The sequence below is a fragment of the Melanotaenia boesemani genome, chromosome 15, assembly GCF_017639745.1.
Source record: "Melanotaenia boesemani isolate fMelBoe1 chromosome 15, fMelBoe1.pri, whole genome shotgun sequence".
NCBI lineage: Eukaryota > Metazoa > Chordata > Actinopteri > Atheriniformes > Melanotaeniidae > Melanotaenia > Melanotaenia boesemani.
In genome coordinates, this window is record NC_055696.1 from 14,183,152 (window position 1) to 14,196,302 (window position 13,151).

At 37.6% G+C, this 13,151-nt stretch overlaps 1 protein-coding gene across 1 annotated transcript; it reads left to right on the forward strand.

The window, feature by feature from the left end:
* Window positions 1-5,453: 5,453 nt before the first annotated feature.
* f9b (coagulation factor IXb) lies at window positions 5,454-12,549 on the forward strand. The gene is made up of 8 exons (XM_042007938.1): window positions 5,454-5,627; window positions 6,590-6,759; window positions 6,845-6,869; window positions 6,958-7,071; window positions 7,182-7,313; window positions 9,851-10,269; window positions 11,561-11,705; window positions 11,898-12,549. Exons 1-8 carry the CDS (start codon window positions 5,540-5,542, stop codon window positions 12,455-12,457), a joined length of 1,653 nt encoding a protein of 550 aa, XP_041863872.1. The 5' UTR covers window positions 5,454-5,539; the 3' UTR covers window positions 12,458-12,549.
* The last annotated feature ends 602 nt before the right edge of the window (window positions 12,550-13,151 follow it).

The following is a 13,151-nucleotide window of genomic DNA, read 5'->3' on the forward strand; positions in this document are numbered from 1 at the left end:
CATGTAACGGCAGGAGCGCTCCCCCCACCAAAACCCGCACGTGCTACTCGCATGCGCGCTCAGAGAAACAAAAGAGGAAAGGTACAAATAGGACAAATGTGCAAGCACAAAGATCCGTTCAACAGCGGACGCAATGTTCAGATACAAGCAATTAAAAGTATAATATAAGCTTTAATTAATGGCCTCAATAAGCACGTTCTTCAATACTTAATAGACCATTTATTCATGTTAAACTAAAGGTGACTCAGTGCCAAAAGCATATTAAAGTGAATGTTTAATGTGGATTAATTAAAATTTGCAAATAAAACTGATGAAATAGTCCAAGTGAGACAGCTTGAACTCTGTATATGTGTTTAATTAAATTTGTCTTTGTTACCAGGCATGAAGCTTTAGAAGAAATACTTGGTGAAAGAAGAAAAAGTGTATCAACATCAGCAGATACATTCTTTTCTTTTTGATGCAGAATCCAGTGCGTTTTAGCTCCACGGACACTGTGCACATTGCTGTCTCCTGTTCAATAAATGTCTGTCCACCTGCAAACTCAGCAGTGCAGTGCTATGCAAATGAATCAGTTCATTGGTCATTTGATCAATTTATTTTCTTTTCCTTTAAAGAGCCAAAATGAAGACATATTTACATTTTATCCCACAATGTGCTTCCTGCATGTCATGTTTGCTTTTGATAAGTATTTCTTAAAGGGAAAAAAAACAATGTTATGCATTGTTTTCACTTTATAGAACAAACACTGCAAAGTTCTCTTCAATGTCCTTGTCCTAGACTTTAAAAATAATGAACCAATAACCATAAGTTCCACATATCATGCAGGAACAACATTTAAGTCACACCACTCTGTTTCTGTGATAAATTTAATGACAATAAAATGTCAAGTAACATTTCTCACCCTGAAGCACCATTTACTTCACACAATCAAGGTTTCAGTTTGTTAGTGAGAAGTTGTTCAGAGTGAAGATGTTGGGTCAGTACTAAATTTAGTTGCTTCTGTTTACCTACATCAAGTGGACATGTTACATGTAAGTATCTGATGTGAGAACATTTCCTGAATGCTTAAATTTACATGACAAGTCCTTCTGAATCCTCTTGTTTAAGTCATCCATTTTCCTTATAAAGTAGTATGTAATAATCCTTTTTCAAATTTTATTTATTTTGTGCTTCAAAGTTTTATTATACAGTACATCATATTTTATAGTGCACCCATAAATCTTAAAACATATGAAGTTTAATTCATGTGAGCAAAAGTAACAAGAGTACAAGTAATTTGTTGCATCAAACAATCTGCAGTCTCACTGAGTTACTGTCAGAACCTAATCTCATCTCATTCGGCTGCAGCATTATGTGCACATACAATCCAATCCAGTTTGGTAAAAAAAAATAAAAAACAACAAAAAAAAACCCATCAGGTTTCAACAGTTGACTAATTGACAACATGTTATATAAATGGATTTAAATAGACAAATTACATTAAATATGAATTTATACTTATTCTGGCATTTCTTAGAATTACAAAGACAGACTACTGTAATTATATTATTATATTATATTGTATATAATATATATATACATTATATTAATATTATTATATTATCTTATTCTCAAATGTAAGTTGCTTTGGATAAAAGCGTCTGCTAAATGACTGTAGAATAGATCGGTGAGCCTTATTGTAGCATGTTCATATTGTTAGTAAGTCTGACATGGTGTCATGGGATGAGTTTCTCTGACTTTTGTATAACGGGATCATGAAATCAAGTCATTGGGGCTCTTTGACTGTTAGCTATGAAATGGGCTAACACAGCAGAGCACAGCTGGTCCTCTGCCAGAGATTCCTCCCATGGATTACAGATCTGGGACCAACTGCTCAATTACAGTATAAGAGAGAGAGAGAGAGAGAGAGAGAGAGAGAAATAAATAATAAAGTGGTACATAGGTCTGTTCCTGTTGCCACTGGCAGAATCCACTCAGATAAAATGTTCACAGAAAGGGAGAATTCATATGTACCTGCTTGGGTTTTCTCTGGATCATCAGGCATGATTTTAATGTTCACTGGTGAATCAAAGTAAAAGTGTGAGTCTGAGAATTGTCTGCCTCTGTAATTGACTAGTGCCCCCCACTGACATCACCAACACTATTTGTCCAGTTGCAGCTACAAGCTGGAGACCGTTTGCTGTTTGTTATTGTTTATTGTTTTATGTTTTTGTATAACTGCAGGTTATAAATAAACTTTCATACCAGAGATAATAAATATACCTTGAACCTGGAACCTTGAACCACCCCACCCCTCAATCCACCACACCCATGACCTTGAGCATGATAAAGCAGACAGAAGTAGAGTTACTGCTTTTGCACATGCATGTAAAACTGTTGAACCTGGGTTTTTTCACGTATGGAAGTCAGTTTTTTCTCTGTTGTTCAGCAGTCATGACATTTTTCTGCTCAGTGGCTTGATGATAATCTGAGTTCAGCTGTGCACCACTATGTGTACTTAAAGGAACAGTAATGGCGGACACTGACCTTATGAGTCATGCACGTACCGATTAAAGGAAAAGGTCTCTGACCTTCATCTCAAGCCTATAGCCAAGGCCTGGAGTCTTCATCACTACCATGTCAATTTATTTACACTAAACTGTGGCACAGGAGGTAGATGAGCAAAGGAAGCAGTACAAGTTCAAAAACAAACTCATTAAATTCCCTGCAAGCATTTTCTCATTTTTCTAATGCATTTTCATCGTTCATAAGTTTCAGCTTGCAAATAAAAGGAAACGAGATAACTGTGGGCTAGTTTTCCAGTTAGTGTTTTTTTTTCTTCTGGTTTAAACCCATTATTTTCCTTCCTATGCTTGTGCATTTGCATCTGAAAGAATGCCAGTAGTCCACTCATCCACCATTGAAAAACAGATATTTTACTGCACAGCAGTAAAAGATCTGGTCCCAGGACAGTAATCAGTGGGAATGGTTTAATCATAATTGCAACCAAATGAGCAGTTTCCAACTTGCAAGGCTGAAGGAGTGATCTATAAGTTGCAATAAAATGAGGGATACAACCCTCCATCCAATTTAAAGTCATCTATAGTCAATAAATCAAGACAAAGCCTCTGTTGCTAAGGAGCTGCTGGCTCAATGGCAGCTGACCTGCAGAGAGAGACAGTGATTTGTCCACAGCCACACCCCATGTAACTCACACTCTAATCCAACAGCCGTCAATACTCATAATCAAACCCTGAGATCAGCTGCGCTTCACTTTAGATTGGAAACAGCAGGACTAGTTGAGGCGTTTACCATTTAATTCCTCCTTGGTGTATCTAAAAGGCTTTAAGCTGATTTCCTCACTTAGATTTAGAGTCACATTTGGCCGCTCCAGTTGTGATACAGTTTAAATCTGCATGCATTAGCGATGCATCTGTTTGTGTGTGTGCACGCTCTTGTATAGTATCTGCTTGTACTAGGTGCGTTACACACACATACCAGAGAAGGAGGAATTTTATCCCATTCTTCTGCACAAAATTACTTTAATTCTATGACGTTGGTGGGTTTCACATAAACTGATCTTTCTTCTTTAACAATTGTTTGGTGAATCAGCCCATGTGTTTGAGCATGTTATCTTGCAGCATGACTCACTGTCTAATCCGACTCAGTTTACTGTGAGATATTCTGAAATCTTTCTATACAATTTGGTGCAGTAATTCAGAATTCGGTTGCTTTTTGACATCTATGATAGGCTTCAGGCCCCAGTAACCCATAATTCTTTTCTTTTTTTATAACTTATATGAATGATGTGATGGTGTGATGGCTTGTGAGGGACTTGCACTTTATTTAAGCTCTATCTATTTCAAAACTTTACCCAGTCATTCTATTTCCTAACCATAACCATGTAATTGATTTACCAGATCTTACCAAGTGACTTTGGTACAAAATAAGTAAATAGATATGTCAATAAATAACAATGAAAAGAAAATTGTGACTTTAAAAGTGAGTGAAACAAAGAAGTATTGTTTCCTGCAGGTCATGAACTTAGTTCTCTAAAGTGGCAGTCAGTGTGTTAGAGCCATCCATATTACGCTGGTTTATGGGTTTAACTGAAAAGCTGGTCGGGCATGTGTCCAAAAAGATTTAAAAAAAGAAAAAAGCTATCTAGGTAAATACAGCAGGTAGACATTCTGCACATGTGATTCAACAAGCAAGCAAAAAAAAAAACTAAAACAGCTACACAAGAAATTAAAATATTGCACATAATTGTTGCTTCTAGATGAATAAAATAGCAACATATGATCTCAGTCAGACTAGATGGACAGATTCTGCAATTATTATTTCATTAAAAATAGCAAATCTCCCTGCTGCCAAAAAAATAAATAAATAAATAAAAAATAGGCCCAAACCATTATACTACCACCATAGTGGTTTACAGATGGGATGAAGATCTTAGATTATGCAGGAATAGATTTTTGTTTTAGTTTCTTTCTTCAACACTTCATCCATAAAACATAAAAGCCTTCTGGCTTCTTCGAGCAGATGGTGTAGAGCTGTTTATTTTAGGAGAGGAGTGGTTTTCTTCTTGCTGCCTTGTCATTACCAGTGATGTTGTTCAGTGTTGACTTAATGATGGAGTCATGAACAATAACAGCAGCCAGTCTGTGAGATGATCCTTTTGTTGGTTATTGGACTGTTCTTTGTTAGTTGACCCATCATGAGGATGTTACAATGATCTTAAATTTCCTTCGTGAATGCGGATTGGTGGAAACTTGATTGTCATCCCAATAATAACCTTCAAATGAAACTGAAATGAAAGTAGCCATAGAGGATCACATGTGTCATTCGCAGCCATGTAATCTTGGATCTTTTTCAACATGTATTTATGTAGAAATAAAGAATATTATTAGGGCTAACAAATTTTTAAGTACCATTGCATCATGATGATGAAGTCATAAGTAGAGCAACAAACCTATGGAGGTGGTTTTCTGTGTGTGTGCTCATGCATGTGTACCCCATTAGAAGCCCTCACATAAGCTGTGTAGCAAAAGCTGCTTATCGGACAAGACTCATCACGACAAACAACATGACTGACAGCTGGTAATTTCAGTGCACACGCACACACCCACACACACAGCAAACTGTCCTGTCTCATCAGCTGTCAATATTTGATGTTACTCAATGTAAATCATGACTGAAAAAACCTCCAGTTTTGAAAAATGTACTGCTTTATGATTCTCTTTCTATTGTATCCATATATTATTTTGTCTTAATACAGTTGTTTTTACCTGTTTTTCAGCTCTTTTTCTTCTTCTCCTCTCTCTCTCTCTCTCTCTCTCTCTCTCTCTCTCTCTCTCTCTCTCTCTCTCTCTCTCACATACACACACACACACACACACACAAACATACACAAACATACACACACACATAGACAAATAAACACACTCCGGGCACACAGGTGAGTAAACAGTGTGTTGCTGTACTTTGGAGTGGTGCATTTGTCATTGCTGGACTGCTCTGGTTTATATGTCAAATCAGACAGACAACTGACAACAACAAAATGACCCGAGTTTGTTTACTGGTTTTCAGTGCTGGTTTATGGCTGGAGATGTTTGGGCTGGGTGCTGAGATCCCAGAGAAAAACATGGGTAAGTAATAGCTGAACAGGTATTGACTGAGGATTGAAGGAGGCCGTCAAAGTTCAGAGCAAAATAGGACGAGTTGTGCAGTTGGGCCATTGATCAATAGGTCTTTTTGCAAAGGGCCTGTTACAGACTTCGAGTCTTAAACTTATATTTACATAAAGATCTGTTTATTCTTAAAAAAGTAACTTTTGAATATTTTATTTATTATTGCTGTTGGTTAACGTAAAAGCACGCAAGTACAAATTATTTAAATTATATTTTCATATTAGTTGGTTATGCTGTGAATCTACTTGTTAAAGATATTCCAAATAGGTTGTTTCTTCAGAAAATGGCTTATATTCCTTCCATCAGAGCATCACAGAACCAAGTGTAGTGTTACAAAAGTTTTACATTCATCCAGGCTTAGAATGATGTATGTATGCTAGGCAAGGCCAAGGAAAATATTGCCTATTTGCATGACAGTTCGAGCTGTGTAGAGCAGAATGATGGATGCACCTCTGAGTAAGGCCATAATCTTCAGATAAAAGTGCCTATCAAGCCAGTTAAACCAGTCAGTGTATTTTAGTCTAAGCTGATACAGCATGGACATCAAGCTGCAAAGTATCTGCCAGGCTCTTTACAAGCGGATTAAATACAAGCGAGGTCAGAGCGAGAGAATAGAATCATGTGTCGGAGTACTCAGAACATTTACAATGGTGACACAACATGATCCCCAGAGCTAACACCAGTCAACAGACCTCCAGGGCTGAAAATTGAAGTCAGTGTTAAAAGCTGCATTTCCTCAAATGGCCACTTAAGGTCATCTCTACAAGAGAGTCAATCTTTCAAGTTATACTGCTCTATTAAGAGGGTGGAAAATGGCCTTTTTTCACCTTATTAAGTCCCTTGTTATGACAAATAACTACTTACATAAATTAATTAATTGCTCATTTTAAATGTACTTACATGCTTTCTGACCTTTTTAGGAGCTGTATTTGTGTCCCAGCAGACAGCACACACGGTGCTGCGTCGCCAGCGCAGGTTCAACACCGGCATTGAAGAAATCGTTAAAAAAGATAACCTGGAGCGAGAATGTATTGAGGAAATCTGCTCAATGGAGGAGGCCAGGGAGGTGTTTGAGAATGATGAAAGAACTGTAGGTTACAGTGCACAAACACATAAATGATAAATTACCCAAAGTTTGTTTAGTAGCAAAACTAGGAATTTTTTTTATCTTTCAGATGGAATTCTGGGTCAGCTACGCTGGTGAGATAAAAGAAAATAAGTTCCTAATTTAGGATATAAAGCGTTTACTCAGTTCTTATCATGGGGATGTGTCCATGCTTGTGTGTAGATGGCGACCAATGTAAACCATCACCCTGCCAAAATGGAGGTGACTGTGAAGACGGGATGAGTTCTTATGTTTGCTGGTGTAAACCAAACTTCAGCGGCAAGAACTGTGAGATAGGTGAGCGTGACACATTGAATATGAGAAAATCTAATAAGAATATTTACTTTAGTCTTGCTGATGCACTTACCGGTGCTAATGTGATAAATATGTTTTCTTGCTTTTTGCAGAACTGACCAAGCAGTGCTCAGTCAACAACGGTAGATGCTCACACATCTGTGTGATGCGTGGACAGCAAGCTGTGTGTCTTTGTGCTGATGGTTATAGACTTGGAGCAGACAAGAAGAGCTGTGAACCAACAGGTAGAAAACAAAAAAAAGCTTTACTGTTTGGTCTAGTTTCCTAATTTTCTGTACAAAGGGAACAGTGCTAAACCCTACATTTACAATCTTAAGCCATTTCAGAGGCAAATCTAATAACTTTCATGAGCATTTCAAACCTTGATACCTTGATCCCTGATTTAGTTGTTGTTTCTGCTGCACGTGAATCCCCTCTCTTAAAGGTACTCACATAAACGGAGGTTTAAAAATAGACTAATATTCTTACCTCAGTCCCAAAGAGATTCACAATCCCTCATAACATTTTTCTTCATATAAGGATCATTATAGTAATTTGGAAGAAATTACTGTCCAGAGAAGCACAAGACCATATCTACTTGTCTGACTCAGCCTGTAAAAGCTTCATCTTAAATTCAGGTTAACTTTCTTAAGTATGATTGAACAGAACAAGGATGATGTGTTTCCCCCCCATCTGTTACCATGGAGACGATATCTTGCCAGTGAATGAATTTATAGCAAGCAAAACCTTATTTGGTATATGTATGAGTATTGATACGTTTATGTGACAGCTGTAGTTGGCACAAATTATAAAAAATATCAAATTAAATCAAATTTTATTTATAAAGTGCTTTTACATAATAAATCACAAGTGCTTCACATAATAAATCACAAGCATTAACACACCTGAGTTTATAAGCATCTGAATAAAAGTGTAAAACACACACCTGAGCCTACTCTCTCTCTCTCACTCACCCCAAAAATCATAAACTTTAATTCTTAGTTTCTGTCTCTTTAACTGATTACAATGGTAAAAATGTAAGTGAAAATAAACATCTGGCTTGATGCTGCTGTGAGAAAATAATATCCACACCATGTGTGGAGAATTAGAGTTCGAAAAGTTAAAAGTTTGGTGAATGTTTTATCTCCACTGGCAGTTTGTTCCACTTGTTTGCAGCATAACAGCTAAATGCTGCTTCTCCATGTTTGGTCTGGACTCTGGTCTGGACTAGTTGACTAGAGTCTTTTGGAAGAGCTCTGCTAGGTTTATATTCTCTGAACATTTCTCAGATAAATTCTGGGCCTAAATGATTTTGGGATTTGTAAGCGATCAGAAGGGTTTTAAAATCTGTCCTACATCTGACTGGAAGTCAGTGTAAAGCTTTCAAAACTGGTGTGATGTGTTCAAATCTCTTAGTCCTGGTTAGAACTCTAGCAGCATCTGAATGAACTGCAGATGTTTACAACAAAGATAAAATAAACCTTACTACAATACGAGCAAATGAAAGCAATAGGTATGCAAGTACACATAAAGGAGTTGTAGGGTGAAACAAAACAATAAAAAAAGTGTAGAGGAACTACTTAATAGGTAGTTTTTAAAATCAATAAATAAGTGCATAATAAGTAAAAAATAATCTAAAAACAATAATAAAATACATAGGAACAAAAACAAAAACAAAATAGAATAAAACAAAAACTATTTTGTTCTAAGTAAAAGAACATAAAGCCTCGGAGGAACGTGTATTTCTTTGGATCAGATGTTCATTGTGGTCTCTTCCTATTCATGCTCTTCTTTTGTGCCATCTTGACTCCTCCAGCCTACCTGTGACTCAGAAATTATTATCATTCCCATCTCTGAAATCCCGGTGAAATCAGATTTAATGTTTAAAATGTTTGTTCTTGATGTTTTGCATTATGTCACATTTTGATGGTATTTTAGAGTTTGTAATTTGTTGGAAAAGGATTAAAAATTTATCCCAAGTACTCTTTCATCCAAGGATGTGTATGTAAAAAAGCATTGTCTTAATTATGACTTCAAGTGAATAGACTAACTTATAACCAACAGGAGGATTTTGACTGTATTTCACATGACGACATGACTCTTTCTTTCATCCTGACCTTGCACCTCCTCTGTGGTGTCAGTTTGTCTCATCATCATTGAAAACCTACATTTGTAGTTTCTTTTCAGTAATATTGATGTTTGAAGTCTACTGTTGTGGTCATTACTTTTTGCTGTATCAGGTTAATTTTTGTAACAATACCCAAGCTGTCAAGGCCTTTACTTCTTCCATTAATGCAAGTTGCAGGCTGGTAGAGATATGCAGGTATTCAGACAAGCTGGACAACAGTGAGCCCTCATTTAGGGAGATTAAAAGTGGCCTCTTAAACAGTACGAAGACAGAGAACTGGATCTGTCAAATTACACCTCTCATCTATCCAGCTAGTATCCATTAAGGTGTCTCAGACTCCTGCTGCAGTTTAGAGCTGTCAGAGGAAGTCCATTATTAATGATTATTGTTGACAATGTGAACATCCTGAGAGCCAAACTGAAAACTAGCCAATAAACATTTGATACTCACACTGCCACTCTATTCTAAGTAGGTGAAGCTAACCTCAAAGTACACTCCCCCTGACCACAAAAATACATATACTTTTATATATATATATGGTTAATATGCTCATTTACAAAATAAAAATAAATAAATAAAATGAAGACTTTTAGCTTAAAAGATGACACCTAAAAGACTAAACTTGATTTTGTTTGTTTTTGTAATCCCCCTCAGTGCAGTTCAGCTGTGGTGTTGTGAGCGGGCCCTCCAGCTTCACCCCAGGGAGGTCCATCTTAACACCAAGATCATCAAACACAGCAAGCTCCTCTTCATCAACACAAAACGTCACCCAGCTGGATGACTACTATGATGACAACATAACACTGTCGTATGATTATTACGATCTTTCCATGAATGTGACGGACCTGCCTGACATCTCTCTGGATTCGGCAGTAGATGCAGATTCAGTGAAACTGGAGTTAGCTCCCTCTGTGAGTCCAACTGAGGCTGAGGCTGAGGCAAGCCCTACCACAGGGAAGAGAAAACTGCTCTCATGGGCTTTCCCTACACTGCCCACCGTCACAGCTGAGAAGAACAGCGACAAGAGGGTTGTGGGAGGAGATGAAGCCCTTGCTGGAGAGATACCGTGGCAGGTAAGGAATGCATGAATGGAGAGACGGGGCATGAATAAAATCAAAATGATCATTGACATTTTTTTATGAGATTAGGGGATTGTGGGGACATCCTCTTATTGCTCACCCACCATCAGTAAAAGTTATGTAATTTAGATAGTTGGGTTTCTTCAGGTCTGTCAACAATGAAGTGTGGATGTGAGCATTCACTTAACAGTGGTACCAGACCCCTCAGGTCATCTGGCTCCAGTTTCTTATCAGTTCCCAGAGTCAGAACCACACATGGAAAAGCTGCATTCAGCTTCTATGCCTCACATATCTGGAACAAACTCCCAGAAAGCCTCAAGTCAGCTGAAACACTCAGTTTATTAAATCCAGGTTAAAGACCCACCTGTTCTCTGCTGCATTTCAATAGTTTCAATTTAGTCATGTTTATATCCAGTGTTCTTTTTTTCTCCTTTCTTCTGTTATACTGTTAAATTATGCTTCTTGTATTCTGTAAAGCACTTTGAATCATCCTGTCATTGAATTGTGCAATACAAATAAACTTGCCTGGCCTTTCCATATCTAGAAACCGTGGATACAGATAACCTTAATGTCACTCACACTAACATTTTATATTTTCAGAAACTGGTCTTATAGTGCACAAGTGTGAGTTTTAAGAACCAGAAATGAGTATTGAAAGGTTAATGGGGTGGCTGAGGTATGACTTAAAAGACCACTGTTTGGTAAACATATTCATTTCTACATAGGATCATTATTGTCACCTAAGATTCTGCATCTTGTCTCTTGTGATATAACTGTTTCTTTTTATTTCATTTATAACTTTCTACTGTCTCTTTAGTTTTTTCTAACAATTGAAACTATAAATACTTGTAAAAAAGTCCCAGTTTTGGGTAAAATACAAGTTTTAAATTTCTGAAATTTGGATTTGGTGATCCTGAAAAACAGGATTCTGGATCAGGGTGATCCAATCCTATTTTACTTTGAACAACCGGGATAAAAGTAAACTAGATTATGTGATCCGCCATCCCTAAAAATAGGATTCCCAAATCCAGATAGTTTTTATCCGGATTAAATTTTTTGAACAACCAGCTCCATGTGATGATGAGGTGGACAAAAGAATCACTGACATTATATGGTGTGTATCTTTGACTGAAATATGTTGACATGACATATTATTTTAAGAAATCACTCTCTTGTAAGTCCCCGATCAACTGCAAACATCCCAAACAGCTTCATGCACAATTGAAGTTGAGGTGATTTGGCTGCTGTTACCTTAGCTTGAATCTGCTTGTGCTTTTGTTTGCAGGTGTTACTGTTGTATCATTCAGCCACTGTTACGAAAGGGCAACCGTTCTGTGGAGGCTCTCTGGTCAGTGAATTATGGGTTGTCACCGCAGCCCATTGTGTGGAGCATGCCAGAATCAATAAAAAAACTTTCTTCACCAGAGTAGGTAGGAAAAAACACTGCAAATGCACATTTCAGCACAAGATCTTTCTCGTACCTAAATATACAAAAAGATTACACTGAAGTGTTGGTGAGATTTAGTACATTTCATATAGCCATAGTGCCTTATAAACAGCTTTGTTGAATGTATGTTTAATTTTAAACAGGTTAACAAGTACATCTTTATCAACGCTTTCAGGTGAACATGATGTGAATGTAGATGAGGGTCCAGAGAGAGACCATGAGGTGGCAGAAAAGCATCTCTACCCCTTATATGCTTTTGAACAGTCACCGTATAACCATGATATTGCACTACTGAAACTATCCAGTCCTGTGGAACTTTCCAACCAGAGGCGTCCCATCTGCCTGGGCCCAAAAGACTTTATACAGAACCTTCTGAGGGAGTCCACAAGCTCCATGGTGAGTGGCTGGGGGAGGCTAAAGTTCCAGGGCCCCCAGGCCTCCAAGCTTCAAAAACTGGCAATCCCCCGTGTGGACCGTACACTGTGTAAACAGAGCAGCCAGGACCACATCACACGTTTTATGTTCTGTGCTGGATACAGCAATGAACAGAGGGATTCATGCCAGGGGGATAGTGGTGGGCCGCATGCAACTAATTACAAAGGCACTTGGTTTCTGACAGGCATCATCAGCTGGGGGGAAGGCTGCGCTATGGAGGGAAAGTATGGCATTTACACTCGGATCTCGCGGTACTACCCATGGATCAGTCAGAAAACAGGGATTGGACTGAGCAACTGATAAATGTGGTGATGACACAACTGCATTCGCAACAGGCGGCAGAATCTGTTGTGTTTGCTGCTGAGTTTGACAGCCGAGGAGGATTTTAATTCTTTAATAAAACATTTATAGTAAAAAAATTAAGAGTGCTGTGTTCAACTTTTATCATAAATTCTCCATAATGATTCTTTCCTTCATCACATCAATGTAGCATCCTTCCTGTTCTGCTTGTTGTGTAATTTCATCAGTTTTGAAAATAATAAGATTTAGTTAATGTTTTATTCAGTCAAATTTTCTTGATATTTCTAGGTCCCACAATTTCACAGCAACAAGGCAGTTACACACAGATTTTCTTTCTTTTGGGATGACCTCCTTTTTGAGAGCACAGCAGCCTTAACGTCCTTTCTGGGACAATTCTACTTGCATGTTTTTTTTAAACATCTGAGATTTTGGCCTGTCTGTCTTCTATAGGATGTTCTCTTTCAGACAGACTTTCTTCTTCTTCTTCTTCATATTATTATTATTATTATTATGGACAAATCTATGTGTGACATGCACAGTTATTATCATTATTGCCCTTGTGAATAAATAACCACTTGGGAAATTTATAAAGTTATATCTACTGGTTTATATTCCAACTATTGGCTTATAAATGAAATCTCACATGTTCTGTTCGTGCATGTGTGGGTTCTCTCCATGTATGCAAACTCCCTCC